Source organism: Artemia sp. Qi Xiang Cuo, chromosome 5, assembly GCF_049724085.1.
Source record: "Artemia sp. Qi Xiang Cuo chromosome 5, ASM4972408v1, whole genome shotgun sequence".
Taxonomy (NCBI): Eukaryota; Metazoa; Arthropoda; class Branchiopoda; order Anostraca; family Artemiidae; genus Artemia; species Artemia sp. Qi Xiang Cuo.
Genome location: NC_142798.1, coordinates 16007732 through 16028640, shown reverse-complemented (window position 1 = coordinate 16028640; position 20909 = coordinate 16007732). Strand labels below are relative to the sequence as shown.

Below are 20909 nucleotides of genomic sequence, written 5' to 3'. Positions count from 1 at the left end.
GCAGTTTTCCTCCAATTTCCGACACGCGCCATTTGTAGCGATAAAAAATTTTTATGTGCCTTTGGAGATTTGCAAACTAATTAGCTATCATTAGGCTAGGCTAAATACAGACATATAAAATGATAGAAAAAAGATAGAAAAGGCAATAGATTTATTGAACTTACATGCTTAGTTGTACAGCAATGGGTCACTTCAAGGACAATAAATGGTGACCGAGATTATTTGCGGTACTAATCGTTTTAAGTCTGACTTCATATTAAAATCAAAAAACACATTTACCCCACTCCCAAACGCAGTTCTTTCGTCCTGCGCTCTAGGGACTGCCTGACATTGGCTCACATGCACCAAGTACGTGAATCCTCGTCCAATAATCTCTTAAAGATTTTTCAGATGATTCAGAAGTTCACACAGTTTTTGTCTTTTAAACTACCTTGGAAATATTATGCATTGCATTTTTTTTGCTACAATTATCTTAGCAAAATTCGAACGACTAGCGCCGTTGTCTGACTGAAGCTAGAAATGCAATTTCTCTTTTTGCTGATTAAGGACTTTTAATTTTTGCAACTAGATTTAGCTTAATTATAAGAAATCGGAATTATCTTTAGAAAGGAACTTTATTTTGGTATTTCAAATACATCGCATATTACTCATGGTACATACAGACATTTTCAGGAAGAATTTTTTTTGGCGGGGGGGGGGGCTTGAGGAGGGGGTTAATCGGAATAATGTTTCCGTGGAGGATGTTTCTTTGGGGTAAGGGATATTTCTATGAAGGGGGCGCCGGATTTCCAATCATTATTTAAAAAACGATCAGAAATTAAATTTAAAAAAAACAAGTTTTTTCAACTGAAAGTAAGAAGCAACATTAGAACTTAAAATGAAGAGAAATGATTATGTATATGAGGGGATTCTCCCCCAAGTCAATACCTCGCTCTTTACGCTACAGTTTTTTTTTAGTGCTTTCAAAAAAGCTATCTATTCTAATTAAACAGCCTTTGTGATTCAGGGGTGTGTGAATTAAATTTTTTTTTAACTTTTTAACGTAAAGAGCGTGGTATTGACTAAGTGGAGAACCCAATAATATACGTAATAACATAAACGTAATAAAAAACAAACAATAAAAAAAAAACAAGCGATACGGCTCAATAGTAAGCGAAAATTTTAAAAACGGAACTTTGATGTCAATAAATGTATCAAAAGAATGGGCTTATAATGCTGATTCTAAATATACAAATTTTGTTAAGTTTAGTATTACTCACCAAAGGCTACGAGCCTGAGAAAATTTACCTGATTTTTTAAAGAGGGGGAAACATCCCCTAAAAGAGAAAAAATTTTAATGAAAATCACTGTCAGATTCAGCGTATCAGAAAATCTGCAACTTTGTATTTTTTTCCAGAAGAAAAATATACGACTATAGAAGTTCGTTACGTAAGTTAATTTGTAAATTACGTCAGAACCAAATTTAGAGACAGCCATTTAGCAAAAGAAAAGTAAAATTTTTATGCAAATTTTGTTTACTTATTCTATGACGGCGAGCCAAAATAAAAGCTGCATTAACTAAAAAACGATCAGAAATTAAATAAAATAACAAGTTTTTTAAACTGAAAGTAAGGAGCGACATTAAAACTTAAAACGAACAGAAATTATTCCGTATATGAAAGGCTGTCCTCTCAACGCCTCGCTCTTTACGCTAAAGTTTGACTCTGTCTCACAACTTTATTTTTTAAAACAATAAAAAACTTTAGCGTAAAGAGCGAGGCGTTGAGGAGGGGACAGCCCCTTTCATATACGGAATAATTTCTGTTCGTTTTAAGTTTTAATGTCGCTCCTTACTTTCAGTTTAAAAAACTTGTTTTTTTTATTTAATACATTCAACGACGATCATTCGAAGAACATACCATTGTAAGGACCATAGGCAAGCTCATGGTCCTTATTTCTGTCCCATGTGCGGGACAGAGGAAGATTTGGTTCATTTTGTGGAGAAGTATAGTGAAATAATAGATTTAAGGAAAGAATTGTTTGGGGTTGAGGCTTGGGCGAGAGATGAGATAATAAATTTATTAGCACGGAAAGATATGGGAGGTATAAAGAGATTCGGAAGGTTCCTGACGATGGGTATAGAACATTGAGAAAGTTTTTTTTTTTTTTGAAGATTAGGGATGAGGGTGATATTTCACTAGCTTAGATTATAGTTTTGTGCCAATTTATGCTTGTATGAAGGTGTCTTTGTTTTGTGACCACGGCCCTTTGGGCTTTTGTGTCAATAAATTCTATTCTATATTGGACTTAGTTAGCTGCTTGATTCATTGAAAAAAAGTCTTATTTGTCAACTGAAACTAGAATTATTCCTGAAAATTTTAAATATCAAACAGTTCGTGGTAACGCAGATCATGTTAAAGACTGATTTATAATAAAGAACCAAACAGTTTGTGGTAACGATCTGTATAGTAAGAGCGACTCGTCTCAGTAGTAACCGAAACTCTAAAAAACGGAATTTCAATATCAATAGATACATCAACTTTAAATATATAAGCCTCAATTTTACTCATATCCATCAATAGTTAAGAAAATTTGCCTTATTTAAAAAAAAGAGGTTTAGAGGTTTCAAGCTCCGATCTGCAAAAATGTGGAATTTTGTATTTTTTGCCAGAAGAAAGATTACGGATGCGTGTTTATTTGCCTTTTTCTTTTTACCAGGGGTGATCATATCGACCCAGATGTCCTAGAATTTCGCGAGAGGGCTTAATTGAAGAGAAATCAAAAGTTTTAGTGCCTTTTTTTAATCAAAAAACAAAAGAAAAAATTAAAAATAGAATCACTTTTTACTAAAAAACTGCATTTTTATCACATTTGTCACTTGTCTTCACTTTTATCACTTGTCTTTTCATATTGCAGTATTTTCAAAGATATTTGATTGTTTGTAAAGCAATACTCATAATCGATTAATGTCAATCCCAATTCAAATATTTGTTTAGTAATCAAGTAAAACTAAAGAAGAATTTAGGCTACTAGACCCATTTAGACTGTATATTTGTAATTGAAAAACTCCGGCGATTTTTTTTTTGTGAACTGGCCAGACCCAAATACAACGATGCTCTGGGCCGTGACGTTTTGAAAGAAAGCTATTTGTCTTGCAGTTTCTCACTACTGAATATTCAAAACAAAACCAAACCCCCTGATCATTCTCATCCGCTATCTGTCGCTCTTCTGAGCTTCAATCCTTATTTTACTATGAAGCTCCTACTTCCTCTAAATAATTTCTTGTTTTTATTCCTACCCTATTCGAAGATGTACTGTTTTTGGTCTCTACTGGACCGTCAACACAAACGAGTTTTGACAATCGATCATCCTGCATCTGTAAAACATGGCCATATATTTCACGACCATATGACAAGATGAGTTTTCTTCCATTGTAGCCCTAGAAAGTGGGAATCGAACAGCTTCTTACAGCTTCTGTACAGCTTCTGTACAGCTTCTGAACAGCTTTGTACAGCTTCTTGTTTGATGCACGGTCAGTGGAACGAACATCCTTAGGCAATTCCTCTGGAAAACATGTACCTATCAATTTAAACTTTGTTCAACCTCATAAAATACTAAGTGCCTAAGCCATTCTACTTCTTACGAATCCTTGACATCAACCATGCCCAGAAATGATACTACCTAGGTAAATGAAACTGTCCAATCAGTCAGTTTTCGTGCTACCTAGCATCAACCCTTAATCTTCATTTATTTTTAAATTAAGGTACTCGCTCTTTATGCCAAAGATTATAGGTTTTCTTTATCCTCACAAAATCATAATTATAGAGAAACTGCAAAATTTGAAATTTTTGAAACAGTATGATATTTTCCAGCAAAATACAGCTTCCGTCGTTTCAGTGACCATTGTCACTGATTCCACTAAGCTCACTTTCTTTCGGTATTTTTTTGGGACAACAAGGTTACTCTGGCTACAAACTGTATTTGAAACTGAAGTAACCCTGACAAGAATAGAGCATGAATTAAGCGCAAAATAAAGGGCAAAAAATTGAAACATAAACAAACATTTAACACTGAAACTGAATAAAACTAAAATTTAACTGATATTTTAAGGTGCTGAGATACTGATTAAAGTGCTGAGAACTTTACTTTTAGTTGCTGTTTACTTTCAGTTAAAGTTTTTTATTTATTTAATGAACTAAAGAAAACAAGACGCTCACTCTATACGGCGATGAAGCCTAATAATCTGAAAATAACAACAAGGAAATCCCGGAATCCTAGAACAAAACTCATAGAGTATTGAGTCAGTCTGCATACTGCTTTAAACTTAAAATCTACAACCAAGTCTACATAGGACGCTGTCAAATTAGTAGTTTAGTTTTTTTCATTAAACTCCATTGAGCAAATCAATTGACAAATTACGTCATTATCTGCCTTAAGGCAGTTTTTTCTAGGATTGTTTTTTTGTCTTTTTAAAAATCATAAAAATTAAAAAGAGCACCTTCGTTTCTTGGAACTATAAGTTTTAGTGATTCTGCGAGGAAAACGTTTATCGAGTTCAAATCCTTACCTAGGCTTGCTTTCCACATGACCCAGGCCAAGATAACAGACGAAGAAACATTTTAGACTGCACACAGTGGTGGTGAAACATGGTCCTTAGTACAGTAATTGCTATAATTTCTGATGGGCTGCCTCATGCAGCATCAGTGCAGGATGATGAACAGGGTAGAAGTTTAGTTGACTATCACAACCAGGCAAAAATGTTGATGAAGATGTTCGACGCACGTGGTTCAGAGAGATGTTCATTTGAAACCCCACTTTTTATATTCCATTATTTAATCAAAGATAAGGTGTGCCACCTAGTGTTGTCAGAGAAAACATTTTCATATAAACTAGCATTTTCATATCTGGATGATCTGCAGCAAACCGTCAGTCTACAATTTTTATGATTGGTGGCACATGTTTTGTTTTGTTCTTTTTGTGGTGGCTTTTCTTTTAATTTTTTCATCTCTGCCAGTGTTTCATTTGTGTAACTTCGAGATTTGTGTTTCCTTCGGGATTTTTTTTGGTTATAAAAAAAAAGTTTTAGTGATTGTAGTAATCATAAAAGCAAAATAAAAAACTATATTAAAAGTTCTTTTTCGTATCTGTTAGTTTTCTTCAAACCATAAAGAGCTCCAAGGGCCAACTTCGAAGACCATATTTGCTCATAGGTCCCTTTCCTGTTGTTAAATTATGGATTTGGCTGAACCTGAATTTGAAGAATTGATTTCTTACCATATTCTTTATAGTTAAAAACTGTATCATCAGATTTTTGATCATTTCTTTCCCTAGTTTTAACTTCTCTACCCATCCTAAAATCACTATTCTGAAATTATGTGCGTCCTGCTCTTTCTACTCTGCAGAATATCAAATCTTTGTATTTGTCCGCCATGCCGCAATGAGCAATTTTTTGTACAAGTCTATTATGATCTTCTAGCATCTTTTTAATGTCTTCATAACTATTCCTGTTTTTATTTAATTTTTTTTAGTAGATCCAATGCTGTTTGACCTGCAGTAGATATTTCGATGGCTCGGCTCTGATACTTTACTTGTTTTATCTTTGTTTAGCCTGCTCTCCTGAAGCCATTTACGTTTATTAATGTTTTCACGGATTAGGCTACAAACTTGAAATGTTAAGCCACCAGTCAAAATAGCACATCAAATTAGTACTATTAATTAGTATTATATCAAAATCATATTTACTATTCCTGAACCAGCTTCTAATTGCAATTTTTCTTACTTGACTTACTTTCCTTGATTTTTTCTTACGTCTTTAATTTTTGATTACTATGAGCATAGGTTCTGCTTGGTCCTGATCTATCATTGTTAATCCAAAACACTTACTCTACCTTAATATCGTCCTTTTCTAGGTTGCAGCAACCGCTGCAACCACGATTATGGCAACAAAATCCAAGTAGTATTTCCAAGAATCCAAGAAGTGTTTCTGTGGTTGCCTGACCTCACTTCATTCGGAAAAATGCGTTGAATAAATACAATGCAACAGGTGCCGGGGGGGGGGCAACTCCTCTCTGTTAACAGAAACTATGTTTCAGTGAAAAACACTAAATTTTAAATTAAAATAAAAAAAATGGACAAAGTTGAGATTAAGCACGAAGAGACCTTTTATCTCAAAATCAAAACTATCTACTAGGAAAAGTACCCTATTCTCTTATTGGAGGGTGGATTACCTAAGGTCAATTTTTTTTTTTTTTTTTTTTTTTTACGCATTAAATTCATTGCTCAACTTCAAAGTACACAATTTTGTATACAGAAGTTACATGTACGAAGTTGAAATTCATCGCCTATTTTGAATTTCATTACCCAGCCTCTCCTAATAACTCTGTATTCCTCCGAAAATTTTTATCCGACTCGTAAAAAGCGTAACAAAATGAATATAAACAAATTTTTGGGGCGTTTTTTAATGTTTTTTTGTACCCCCCCCCCCACCCCCTCCGAAAAAACCTTTTGTAAAACCCCCTCGAAAAAAACCTGGATAGGGCCTATTACATCAGGGATTCGTAGCTGGGTTTCCGAGGAAGTGTCTAGTGATGGGTTTAAGCACCCGTCTGAATGATTTTAGATAGACAACTAATTTAAAAAAAAATATTTTTTTCAGCTAAAAGTAAGGAGTAACATTAAAACCTAACGCGAACAGAAATATTTAGTCTATGAAAGGGCTATCCCTTCCTCAACCCTTGCTCTTTAATCTAAAAATCTTAAAGTTCTTTAAAAATACTTCTCACTCAAATTCGATGGCCCTTGTGTTTGAGCAGTCTTTCCTAAAGAATTGTGACAAAAGGCAAACTTTACCTGGTTGTCCTCCAATCCCATTTGACTTTTAAAAAGGGCACTAGAACATTCAATTTCCAATCAAATAAGCCCCTTCCAAAGTTATCAATACAACTCCTTCCATACGAATTGCCTTGGTATAAAGTGAAAAAATTAAATAAAAAATAAATAATGACAAATCCTGCATATAAAATATGGGTAAAATGCATAATTTACGATTCATACCCCAGGGCTGTTGGGGAGTACGGCATCCCCGGAGGTATAGTTACTAGACCTTTTGACAGTTTTGTCCAAAATAGCCATTTCAAAATTTTGGTCAGTGCTGAGGGAAGGGACATCCAAAAAGGGTAAGGGAGGCTGGTTGTCCTCCGAATACTCTTCAACATGCCCTGAAAGTTCCAACTTAATAATCTCAGCTGTTCCTGAGTGATTGCTGATACGCCCTTACAACATGACAGCTTTTTAAGGGCTCATTTTAAACAAAAGTGCTACATCTACCTGCCTATTATCTCAATTCTTCATGCAGCAAAGGTTAGGTTAGGTAATTTTTTTCACTTTATACTTTTTTACAAAAGGTTTTTTCGGGGGTGGGGGGGGGGGGTACAAAAAACGTTAAAAACGCCCCAAATATTTGTTTATATTCATTTTGTTACGCTTTTTACGAGTCGGATAAAAATTTTGGGAGGAGTTCAAACCCCCTAACACCCCCCTCCCCTGGACACGGCCTTGCTGATGATGTTGACTTGCGTTGTTTGAACATTTTTTCATGTCCTTTAATATCGTTTAAGAAGAAGCCAAACTTTTTACAAATCTTATTCTTTTTAGTTCTGATTATGGTTTGCTTTTCTCTGAAATTTATAGATTTACTCGTAATGACAAGGATTTGTTTTTGATTATCTGAATGTTCAATTTACGATATATCGAATTTTTCAGTATCGTGATAGTGTCACAGAGATTACGAAGATGTTGCAGCAGCATCGGCCTCTGATTCGAGCCATGTCCTTTGTCGGCCAATCCTCAGCTTCTAAAAGATCAAAAGGATTTACTCAGAAAGAACAAATGGAGGCGAGTTTTGTCTTATTCCTAGCTTTTCATTATGATTATTTATTGGAAATATTAATGATGATTAATCTGCGAAGTTTTCATTATTATTCTTGAACATTATCAAATATTTAACGAATTATTGATGATTAGTATTGCCAGTACCTAAATATATTTATCATGTTCTGATTTACTAAATTCGCCAGCTATTATGACTGAGACCCCCCTCCCCCATTCATAAACAGCGTGACGTTAAAAAAGCAAGCTTTTCATATTACTTTTTGCTGTAAAGTATATTAAGTCAATCAATCATTTTATTTGTTCTAGAACACTAATCAAACAGTTCGTAACGAGCTGAAAATAAGGAGCGATGCGGCTCAATAGTAACCGAAACTCTAAGAAACAGAGTTTTTATAACAATAGATTCGTCAAAAGAATTGAGTTTTGATGCTTATCCAGCATGTGTAAAAGTCATCAAATGTAATGTTACCCATCTAAAGTTACGAGCCTGAGAAAATTTGTCCAATTTTTGAAAAAGGTGGAACACACCCCTAAAAATCAAGTGATTTTAATGAAAATGGCACCATCAGATCCAGCATACCCGATAAACCTATTCTTGAGGTTTCTAGCTCCTATGTACAAAAACGTGGAATTTTTTGTATTTTTTGCAGGAAGAAAGATCACGGATGCGTGTTTATTTGTTGTTTTTTTTTTGTTCTAGTGAACAGTTATAAAGTTCTAGTGCCCTTTTTAAGTGTCCAAAATATTGAAGGGCAGCTAGCCCCCCACCTACCCTCAATTTTGCCTCAGAATCGCCCGATCAAAATATTGAGATAGTCACTTTTTTTTAGCATAGTAAAAAAATCTAACAACTATGTCTTTGATGATGACTTGACCCCCCACAGTCTCCGGGGGAAGGGCTGCGAGCTATGTACTTTACCTATTGTTTGTATATAGTATTGGTTATTGGAGAGTATACACACGTTTATCAGGGGAGATTTTTATAGTGAAGGGGAGGAAAAGTTACGTGGGAGGATCTTTCTATGGAGGAATTTTTCCTGGGGAACGGAATTTTCCGTGGAGGGGGAGCCGGATTTCCTAGCATTACTTAAAAACGATCAGAAATTAAATAAAAAAGCAAGTTTTTTTTCAATTGAAAGTAAGGAGTAACTTTAAAACTTAAAGCGGACAGAAATTGTTCATGAGGGGGGTCGTCCCCTGCTCAATATCGTAATATTTGCGCTTAAGTTAGATTTTTTGTTTCAGCTATTTAAGACTAACTCTTAAATCCGAAAAGCCGTTTAATTAGAATAATAAATTCTTTTAAAAGTTCAAACTTTAGCGTAAAGAGCGCTGTAGTTCTAATTCATAAAAACAAATAAAAAGTATTATTCGTAAGAATAAAAAAAACCTTTATTAAAAATAATCTAACATATGCTTAATCGCATTAATAGATGAAGCCTAAAACGGATAAAAATTAGAATGAGGAAGGAAGTTAAAATTAAAACGAACTGAAACTAGTACACATAAGAGTGGGGCTACCACCTCCTTGGAAGTTTTCAAACGCTTGAGCGTCGTTTACGCTTTACTGAAAGGGATTTATATTTCATGCCGTGTGTTGTTTATTTGTCAAAACATTAACAACAACACAACAACTAAAGGAAATTACAATTAATATCATGTGTCTACTCTTTTTAAAAATCATTTCAAGTACTAATAAAGGAGTCAATAAAGAAAAATTAAATACACGTAAGCACACAAGCAAAAATACAAAATTTATTAATAGAAAAAAAAACCTTGCGAATTGCGTAAGCTATATACAAAAAGACTATTTAAGCGAAAAAAGACTTTGCATGTTATCAGAGGCAACGCTGTCTGTAGTGTTGTCTGTAGTTAAGTACCATAAGCCTTTATTTATTATTTGTTTATTCATTTCCTTTTGTTTCCCCTGGAGCCATTTCAAAGGGAAGAGGTGGTCGTAGGAACTTGGGATGGGATTCAATCCCCATCCAAATTGAAGTTTGAAATGGATTGGGATTGAAAAGTTCTAGTACACTTGTTAAGAGCGAAGTGAGCGAAGGGTAACCATACCTTCCTCTGCCTTTATTTTTAAATCAGGCCCCCGTATCCTCTAAAGACATCTCATCCAACTTTGAGATAGCCAATTTGGTCAAAATAGTAAAAACATTCAATAAATAGACCTCCGGGGATGACATAACCCTGACAGGGTCGGATGCAGGGGATGTAAATAATGTAAATGGACAATTGTTCAAACATTCATGATGAAAAAGGGGGAGGGGGGGGGGCTTGTGCAATATCTCAGGAACGGCTAAGCTCTGATCTTTTTTCTACTGAAAAACTGTTTTTGTTTAATAACAGATGGGATATATATGGCTCTTTAATAATCATACACTAGCGCCTTGGCTCTGTGAAGAATACACTTTAATTTTGATGAAAAATTCGAATTTTTTCCTTTTTTTTAATTTCAAATGTGACACGAATTATTAGTATCACCGATTCAAGGGACAGAAAAGAGAAAATGTTTCCAGAGGACAGTTTTTTAGGAGTCTTCCTTCGAACCAATCTCCGGTAGAGGGTTTTGCACTAATCCACGTCTTCTTAACGTGTGTTATGTAACGATCCATATATTTAGTTGTTTTGTTTATGAGCCACCCATAGCCTTTAAATATTTTTATTTGATCTTCATTCAGTGTTGTTTGAGACTTGGTGATGTTAGGTTGGCCCTATAGAGCTGTTGGTAGATCTATTTTGCTTAGTAAATTTTGTATTACATATATTAGAAATATTGTAAACTACTGTTCTTTTGTAGGTTGTCAGAAGATTTAGAGACGGCGGCTACAATACTTTAATTTCGACGTGTGTTGGAGAAGAAGGTCTTGATATCGGTGAAGTGGATTTAATTATTTGTTATGACTCCGGAAAGTCTCCTATTCGTCTTGTACAGAGAATGGGCCGAACGGGCCGTAAACGCGAGGGGCGAATTGTTGTCCTTGTAACAGAAGGTAAAGAAGAGCAGTCATACAATCAGAGTTTGTATAAACAGAAGAGTATGACTGGAATTCTAGGAAGTGACAAACTAGCTTCAAAGCTTGTCAAGAAAACACCGAGAATGGTGCCTAAAGGTAAAACCTGAATTAATTGTATTCCAATTCAGTCTTAGCGAAGCTCATATATTAAATATTTATATCATTTTTATCATTGGTTGGCTCATAGAACTAAGTAATAAGGCCACAGGCTCAGGCCACAAAGGCTAATTGCCTCCGGACCTTTCCAAAAAAAAACTAAAAAAAAGAAGAGCCTTCAATGCTGGTGTCAAGGTTTCTACCATTGTTTTTTTTTATTCCAAGAACCCTGCCTACCAGCTTCAACCCGGCTCGGGCAGAAGACTCATCCCTGGAAAGAGAGGGGAGGTGTTACTCAGGACTCGCCAGTCATCAGCAGCAAGCCGTATTGAAACCTTAGAACCGCTACTAGCAAGATGACCTGTTCTCCTCCTTTGATCTGCTTACTAAGGGTTGGTTCTCCGTATGTCTAGAAGGATTGACCCCGCATGTATGATGTCAGCCTATCCAATCCCGCCAACATATTTTACAAAATAACCTAACCCAATGTCAGACATTATGGCAGTATGGCTATTTCCAGGACGATAACTGAAATTAGCAGTAGGAGACTCCTATTAGAATCCACTACTCTTAGGGGACCACAACAAGGATGTCACCTCTATCTCATTAAACGCCTATTTTATTTTGTTTTAGTTTTTTGCCAAAAAAACTAAATCCGAAATTTTTAATATATCATGTTTCGCGGCTCATTAAAAAGACTTATTAAGACGTAAAATTGAATTTAGTTGACTTATAGCTATTAAACCTATTTTGTCACAGCTGACCCTGCCTTTTTCCAAGTAGAAGTAAGTTAATTTTGTGGCAGTTTTTGGGCGGAAGGGCAGTTTCTTTGGGTGGAAAACAAAGACACTAGAGTCGAATTTAATTAAGGTTATTTACTATGTAAGAAAGAATACAATGTATGTATTCTTCACACAGTGTATGTTCAATACAGTGTATGTTCAATACTGTATTCTTCAATACAGTGTATGTATTTTATGTATTCTAGTGTATGTATTCTATACAGTGTAGAATAGAGTGCATGGGCTTTTATTAAAAGACTCTTTCCTTGCTAGTCACTAAATCCCAATATACGTAAACATTTAATTCTTTAAAAAATTTCTAAAAAAATGGTTTTAGTTTGGGGCCTAAATGTTTATAATGTCACTTTTCTCTTTGAAAATGAAAGAAATTGAAGATGACTCTCTAAAGGCTTTAGAAATGAGAGTCGGAGGTGGAAATGCTAAAAATCTTGTAGTCCCAGCTGATGTTTATAAATCAGTGACTCCATAGCCTTAACATGTGGACTACATAAAAAAAACAATCATAAATTTCTATATGGAATTGAAAAAACGATCTAGCTTCCACAAAGGAGTATGGTGTAAATTGAATTTGACAGACGAAACCCATGCTGTTCTTAGAACCCATGCAGCCCTGTCTCTGTTAAGAATCCTCTTGAAAGGGTCGCTGGCTTGTGAGTGGTTAGAAATGATTGTGCATTCTTTATTTTGCAGCTTTGTTATTTAATTAAGAAATCAACTCGTACCACAGTTTGACTTTGATGGAACTGAAAAAAACTACTTTACATAATCTTGTCTTGGGATCTTCTTGTCTTGATACTTTGCATAAACAATCTCGAATAGATCCTAATATCATCCCAAAGTTTACAAGCAAATATTTGTTTTTTGGTTATTTGGTTTACAAGCAACTAACAAATATTTGTTAGTTGGGTTTGGTATGTTTTTCCTTTGTCTTTTAAAATTTAAGTCCAAGTTCTATAAGAGAAAGTATGGATTAGCTTAAAAAATTCATACAAGTTCATGAGAACAAACACATGTTGTTTTTTAGAATATTGAAACACACTCTGCTCAATAAAGCAGAGAGAGTTTGGTTGTTTTCTAAATGCCCTGTAAATATTTAAGATTATTCCTGACAGTTAATTTTCTCTCCTCGTGCGATTGTTTATCATGATGACAAAACAAGTACGTTGGCAAATAGCACATTCTGATTATCCAAATGAGAAATCGTTTTAAAAAGAGCACTTTAAATGTGTGTTTATTGGCGATGTAGATGTATCTCGAACCCTCTCCCTTAGTGGTTAATATTAGCCTCCGCTTTGACGTCTCTGGCTCTGCGAAATAAAAAAGTTTTTCTGGTTAACAATATATGAGTTAAGAATAAATCTTATAAGAATCTCGAACAGCATCTAGTTAGATAAATCTTATCATTCTTGTCTTGAATTAATTGAACGAAAATTTTTACAAAAGAAGTTTTTCAAAGAAAAGTTGAAAGCTACATTAAACCAAAGACGTGCAGAAATAAAGTTAAATATCAACCCAAGCTCAAAACGTTGATAAATCACCATCGATAAGTAAATTAAAGCCAAAATAAGGAGAAATTGCAATAAATAATAAAGTGAAAGTTGAAAAAAGAAAAAGTAGCATAAACAGGGGTAGGGATAGCGCTCCCTTAGCCTTAGCCTCCCTTAGAAACAGAAACAGAAAGTAGCATAAACAGGAGTAGGGATAGCGCTCCCTAAGCCTTAGTCTCCCTTAGAAACAGAAAAAGAAATTAGCATAAACAGGAGTAGGGATAGCGCTCCCTTAGCCTTAGCCTCCCTTAGAAACAGAAACAGAAAGTAGCCTAAACAGGAGTAGGAATAACGCTCCCTTAGCCTTAGCCTCCCTTAGAAACAGAAACAGAAAGTAGCATAAACAGGAGTAGGGATAGCGTTCTCTTAGCTTTAGTCTACAGACTAGAAAATTATTTGTACTTGACTGAAAATAATTTTTATGTCAAGCTGTGTGTCTTTGTTCATCATCCAAATCAAAAAAGAAAATGAAAGAATATCACCATAATAACCAAAATTATTGAAAAGTATTAATGAATGTAGATTGATAGTTTAATACATATTGATATTCGTTCCCGAAATTTTGTGTAATTCTGAATTGTTTAACGCTATGAAGGAGAAAAGGTTTAAAATATATTATGTAAAGAATAAACATTTCCCGCTAATAATCAAAATAACATTTTTATTCTAAGATTTTATTTTGTCCTTGATAAGCTCTTTTGGCACCCAAGTAAAAATAAAGCTGTTAATTTATGCGCTTAGCCTTACCTAAGATATTACAGATGTGCCCTTTTGACAATCTGGATGCGCATGGCGACTTTTGATTTACTTGAACGTCTCCTTAGACATTTCTAGGAAATTTCAACTTTTTACCTTAGTTGTTCCTGAAATATTGCAGATACACCATTCTGACAACCTTGGTGGATACAGTTTTTTTGGGATGTAGTTGAAGATCCCCTCAACATTCCCCGAAGATTTAACTTTGTGCAATTAGTGATTCCTGAGATATTGCAGAATGCTTTTTAACAACCCCGATGGATAGTTTCTTTTTATTTATTCAACATCCACCTCAACTTTCTGTGAAAATTTCAACTTCATACCCCTAGTTGCTCCCGAGTTATCGCATATATGCCATTTTTGCAACCATGATGTACTTACTATTTTCAATTTAATTCAATACCCCATCGATATTTATATGAGAATGTCAGCTTAATACCTTTTTTCATTCCTGAGAAATTGGAAATACGCCTTTTTTACAACCTTGATGCATATAGTGTACTTTGATTTTTTTTTTCCTTGAAGCCTCTCACCATTCTCAAATTCCTAATTAATTTCCTTTAAAGTTCCTAAGATTGCCACGTTCTTTTGACACCTGGATCTGCATATTGTCTTTTTATTCTGTTCTTCATCCCTCTCAAAATTCCCTGGAAGTTTTAACTCAATATCATCTTTTGCCTTTCCTGATATATTGCAGATATACCCTTTTCACAGCCTGTATTAATGTATTGTCTTTTGATTTAATTCAACATCTCCTTCAATATGTCATGGAAGTCTCAACTTAATAACTTGAGCCGTTCCTGAAACACCGATATGCCTTTTTGACAGTTTGTTGCACATAGTGCCTTTTGATTTAACTCTTCATTCCCATCAAAATGTCGTTAAATTTCCAGCGTAATACCCTTAGCTGTTCCTGAGATAATGTAAAAACACCCTTTTGAGGATCTGGATACCTGTAATATTTCTGATTTAGTTTCACATCCCCTTCATCATGCACTGAAATTTGCTACTTAATACCCTTAGCCACTTCTTAGATATTGTAGATTCTCCCTTTTGACAACTTGGTTGCACATAGTGTCTTTTGATTTAGTTCAAAGTTTCCCTCAATATTCCCTGAAAGATTCAACGTAATTACCCTCAGCCGTCCGTAAGATATTGCAGATTTGTATTTTCGACAACAAGGATGAACACGATGTCTTTTGGTTCAGTTTCTCATCCCCCTCAACTTGCCAATAAAGTTTTAACTTAATACTGTTAGCCATTCCTGGGATATTGGAGGTATGCCGTTTTGACAACCGGAATGCATGTATAGTCTTTTGGTTTGTTTAATATCCTTCTCAACAAGCCTGAAAGTTTTAAATTAATAACCTCAGTCGTTCCTGAGATATTGCTGATACGCCCTTTTGCGAATATGCATGCATATAGTACGTTTTGACTTGTCTCTATATCCCCTTCAATATTCCCTGAAATTTTCAACTTTGTATTCTTACTTCTTCCTGAGATGTTGCCGTTACGCCCTTTTGACAACCTTGAAGCACATAGTGTGTCTTGATTTATCTCAACATGCACCGAAAGTTTCAACTCAATGTCCTTAGTTGTTTCAAAAAATATTTCAGATAAGCCATTTTGACAACCTGGATCTATATAATGTCTTCCATCTAGTTCAACATCCTCTTCTATCTGTCTAAGAAAGTTTCGGTTAAATACCCTTAGTCGTTCCTGATATTTTTTGCAATGGCCTCCTTTTGACCGCTTGGATGCGTGTAGTTTCATTTGATTTAGTTGAGATTCCCCCCCCCCCCCCAACACTCCCTGAAAGTTTCAACTGAATGACTTTAGTATTTCCTGAACTATTGCAGATGCGCCTTTTTGACAACTTGGATGTCTATGGTGTTTTTTTTTTTTTTTTTTTTTTTTTTTTTTTTTTTTATGTAGTTCAACATCTCCTAAATAAACCCTGAAAGTTCCAAACTGATATCCTTGGCCGTTTCGGATCACCAGGATCACCTGGTGTATCTGTTGATCCAGAGCTAGAAGCTCCAATTAATCACCAGAGAATCTTGGGTTCAGTTCTGAGGCCAGCAGCGATTTTTTTTAAAAGTAATTATCTTCAATTACTAAATTATAGTTGCTGTTTTTTTTTTTTGTAGTTATACGTGTACTCTAGGCTTGGTAATGCTTGCCGAATGTTCAGTAATATGTCTATTTTGTATATTTCTACATATTTTTTTCTTTAGATTATCAATCGTTTTCCGTGTTTAACTAAGACAAGAACATAGAATCACCTTAAATTCAACAAGAAAGACCGCATTTTTAACTAAAAAGAATTATTTATAATATTTTTCAACACGCCATGGCCGTTTCCAGAAAATATACACTTGACTTTTTTTTAGATACATTTTTTTTTATGTCCATCTGTATTGCTCCCTGAACTGGCACGAACAGGGTGTGATACAAGGCACCAGAACAAAGTGGAGCCTTGTAATCCCGCGGTTACCAACCGATAGATATTGCCTTTTCGACAACATTTTGTGTCTCATTTTAATAAGTAAGTGACAAGGAAGAGTGAAATTTAAATTGTATTTTTGTTTCATTTAATTCGAGTTATTTGACACAATAAATTCGTATCGTACCGTATTAACGAAAAATAAAGATTGATAAAAAAGGAAATATGTTCCAGGTCTAAATCCAGTGTGCCACAAAATGCACATGAATGTTGGCAAATATGTGAACTCAAGAAAGGTTGGGTCTCTTACTACCTCGGACAAACCAAATTATTTAGTTGGAATGATGAGGAAAGCTGGGAATTCAAGTAGAAAAGGCCCAGAAGAATATCTCACCAATGAAGAAATGTCGGAATGGGGCCACAAATTTCAAATAGAAACAGAGCCAAAGAAGGTTGATCGAGTACCAAGGATGATGTCACTTGGCTACCAAGGTATAGGTTCTTCCTGCTATGATGCTATGATGAATTTCTTTCTTTTTTATGCTGCTTTTATTTTAATTTTGAGATATTCTTTAATATAGACACTATTATTTTATTTGTTCGGTTTTATGTTCGTTTACTTTTAGAATTATTTTTACAGCATATTCTGCTTGTTTCGTTTAATTTTCTTTATTTTTATAAATAAACCTGGGTAAGCTTATCGGATTGATCTATGTATAGATATTTTTATGTGAAACCCATATACAGTAAAAAACACTGGAGTAATAATTAAAAATAAGGAAAAGAAATAAAATTCACTACACACAGAAAAAAAACAACAAAAAATAAATAAATAACTATACCAATATCAAACAGCCAACAACCAGATGAGACGGTGTTGACGGCTCAGCCTCAAGGACAGCCTGAAAGGGTACACTTTTAAAATAATAAAGACAAATTATGTTTGAGCAATAATTCAGCTTTTCCATTTGGATTAAACTTTTAATTAACAAAATACACAATCGTATTAGTTAATGAAAAAGTTCATGTTTTGAACCATGAATATAAGTTTAATAATTTTTTTTTTATCTGGTGTTTTTTTTAGTTTAAACTTCTTGCTTTTTTTTTTTTTATTTGGTTTTTGATTTATTAGTTGGGTTTTCTCCCGCACAAGCATTGCTTCAGGGAATCGATGATGTATATATTTTTTTTTTTTTTTTAAATAAACCCATTGTTACTTAAAAAAAAAAAAAAATCCAATATTTTTTATCTACCTATTTGTGTCCTATGCTATTCGAAATTAAATGAGAATAAGGGAGTTCCTTAGAAGACTCTAGGTTTCTGAGGGACAAATAAAAAATCAACAGAGGACATTATGCTAATTTTTTGTCAAAAATTAGCATAATGTCCGTTTCGAATACAATACGTAAAATCACCGCACGAGTCGAAATTCAGATTGTGGTACATACCATGTCACTATTTTAATGCTGTTTATTTAACCTAATGGAAAATTGTGGCACCATCTGTAAAATCACGGCAGGAGTTGGTAAAACTGCTGCGTTTACCGACAAATTTTATACTTTTGTAGATGACATGTCAGTATTTTCGTGGTCTTTATTGAACCGAACAAAGAATTTTACCGACTTCTTTCTTTTTACCGAGTGACCAAAAACATTAACGGGTTTTTCAAAGCGTCTCTGCCGTTTGACTGTAGAAGACTCTAGAGTCTTAGAAGACTCTAGGTTTCTGAGGGACAAATAAAAAATCAACAGAGACAAGTTCTATCCCCCCGTCTCCGATCCTTGTAGTATAAGTTCTGGCTCTATACAACATTAAATGGAAAGGTATTAAGCTACAATGTTTTTTGAACAGTAACAAAAACAGAAAACTGACTCGTTTTTTATATGTTTTTAAACTAGCGCAATGTTTTTTTCTGCTGATTTCCAGCTGTTTCCAGGGAAACGCTTTACTGTTTTTTTTAATACATTTTTATATGTCAGTCCGTGCTAAGGAAAATTAACAATCCGCGTTATTTTTTATTTCTGTTTTTGGTCCGTGTAATTTTATTATTTTTTTTACACATTTTACGCTATCGTTTCTGCTAATAAGTAAGAGAGATTGCACATGTTGAAAAAGAAAAAGTAACTAAGTAATAAAAATCAAATATCCAGAAGCGGGGTGAATCAATCAATCAAAGCTGAATAGCTTAGGAGGGAGGGAAATTTTATTATGTTCTAGGAAAATTAAATTTGATTTTTAGTCAAAATTTTGTCAAGGGGAGATCTTAATATTATTTGACGGAAAACATCACATGACATATAATACAAGATACAATTTTATTTCAAAAAAGTGATGTACTTGAATTCAAGTTAACGTAAAAAATGTAATATAATTCCCTGCACATTAAAAAAAAAAATTAATTAAAATGTAAGTGAAGCTACGTGTCACACCTTGGCAAATACCCTATATTTTTTTTTTTTTTTTTTTCAGGAGCATAATTTTATTTAGACAAAAATTAAAAAAAACAAACACCAAGGAACCTTTCGGTTCGTTAGGCCAACTCCAACTTCCAACACATAGTTCAATATAAATAAACAAAAACAAAACATTATCCCCCCCCGACGGGCAAACAAAACAACGCAATTAAAAATTCCATTATGGCGCTACTAAAAAAATCAAAAATCAAACAAAAATCAAACAAACTGATAAATATTATTACAAAAATCCCTCAATTTTCCCCGGAAAATACTTCGGTCATGCTCACGCACAACCCCAATTGGTAAATGACTCCAGGAGCTCGGCAAAACATGCCGAGCAGAGAATTGTGACGGGTTGTTTCACACTGCGGCCGCCGAAAAGCATCTGCATTTCTTGTATTATAATTGTGAAGATCCACACCAGTTATAAACATGCCATTAACACTCTGAGGTAAAGTTATTAATTATATCAAACATTAGTATAGATCGATAGAAAAGGAATATACCTGCTAGAGGAAGAATATTCAGTTTCAAATACACATTTCTCATTGAATCTCTCGGTCCATAATTTGCTAAAATCCAAATGGCAGAATTCTGCAGAGCTCTAAGTCGTTTCAGATGGGATTCAAAAGTTGAAGACCATACCGAACAACAATATAAAAGGTGACAATGGACAAGTGAAAACTACAAAAGTCTAAGGACAATTTTTGGACAAATGTGCTTCAATTTCCTAATAATTCCAACATTACGGGCAATTTTAGATGTTATACAATTTATATGATCTGAAAAACTAAGCGTCTCATCTACAATAATGCCTAAATACCTAGTCGAGTGTACTCTATTAATAAATGAATTCCCACACCAACTTATCTATCCAAGGGTAATACATTTTAGAATGAGCAAACAACACAAAATTACACTTCTTAAAATTTGTTTTCAGCTTATTCAACCTAGTCCACTTTTCAATCAAACTTATATCATGTTCAACTGCTTGGATCAACTCTTTTTCAGTTCTTGCGCATATCGTTAAATTAGTATCATCAGCAAATAAAACTAATGCTTTTACAGGGATCACATTTGGGTGTCCACTGTTTACTGAATCAACAATATTAGATAAAACTCCACATAGATCATTAATATATACAGCAAATAATAGTGGACCAAGGGGAGATCCCTGTGGGACTCCAGACTCGACATCATATTCACATGTAGCTTGTTTTCCATCATTCAAATATAATTTTCTATCACTTAGGTAAGACTACAACAGATTCAGAGCTCGTCCTCTTATACCGGCATTATTTAATTTACTCAATAGAATTTCATGGTCCACAGAATCGAACGCATGTAAAATATTTAAAAATACAGTTATGACTTTAAGATATTTATCAAGACCATCATTAACCAACTTTGTAAGAAACTGAAATGCATGCTCTGTAGAATGTTTTTTTCTGAAACCAAATTGGTTCTTAAAGAAAAATCCTTTCTTCTCTAGAAATGTCTCAATCCTTAGGCATAATATCTTCTCCATTATTCTAGCTATAATCGGAAGCAGTGATATTGGTCTATAGTTACTAGGATCTTCTCGGTCACCCATAAACATTGGCACTATTTTTGCAGTTTTAAACGGCCGAGGGAAGATTCCATCCTTAAAACACCTAATAATATGTTAGACAAGTTGATTCTTAATAACTGGAAAAATTTCTTTCAGGAAACGGAGGGATAGAAAATCTGATCCAGCGGAATCGCTCTTTATTCCAGAAATCACTGTTAAAGCTTCACTTTCATTTGTATTTTGCAGCCATATACTTTTTTTACTAGCTGGTCCAATATACTGGTAAAACGACCGTTCGTTTTTATGTATACTTACAGACTGCCTAATTTCATTACCTGCGCTAGTAAAATGATCAGCC

General features: G+C 34.3%; 1 protein-coding gene across 3 annotated transcripts in view; it reads left to right on the top strand.

Moving 5' to 3' along the window:
• LOC148951858 (Fanconi anemia group M protein-like) overlaps positions 1-20909 on the top strand; it is a 125728-nt gene that overhangs the window by 98687 nt on the left and 6132 nt on the right. For all 3 annotated transcript variants that reach the window (XM_089089366.1, XM_089089365.1, XM_089089367.1), the window contains 3 exons: positions 7741-7872; positions 10679-10991; positions 16778-17035. In XM_089089366.1, coding sequence (XP_088945492.1) covers positions 7741-7872; positions 10679-10991; positions 16778-17035 — 703 coding nt within the window. The remainder of the gene's footprint in view (positions 1-7740; positions 7873-10678; positions 10992-16777; positions 17036-20909) is intronic.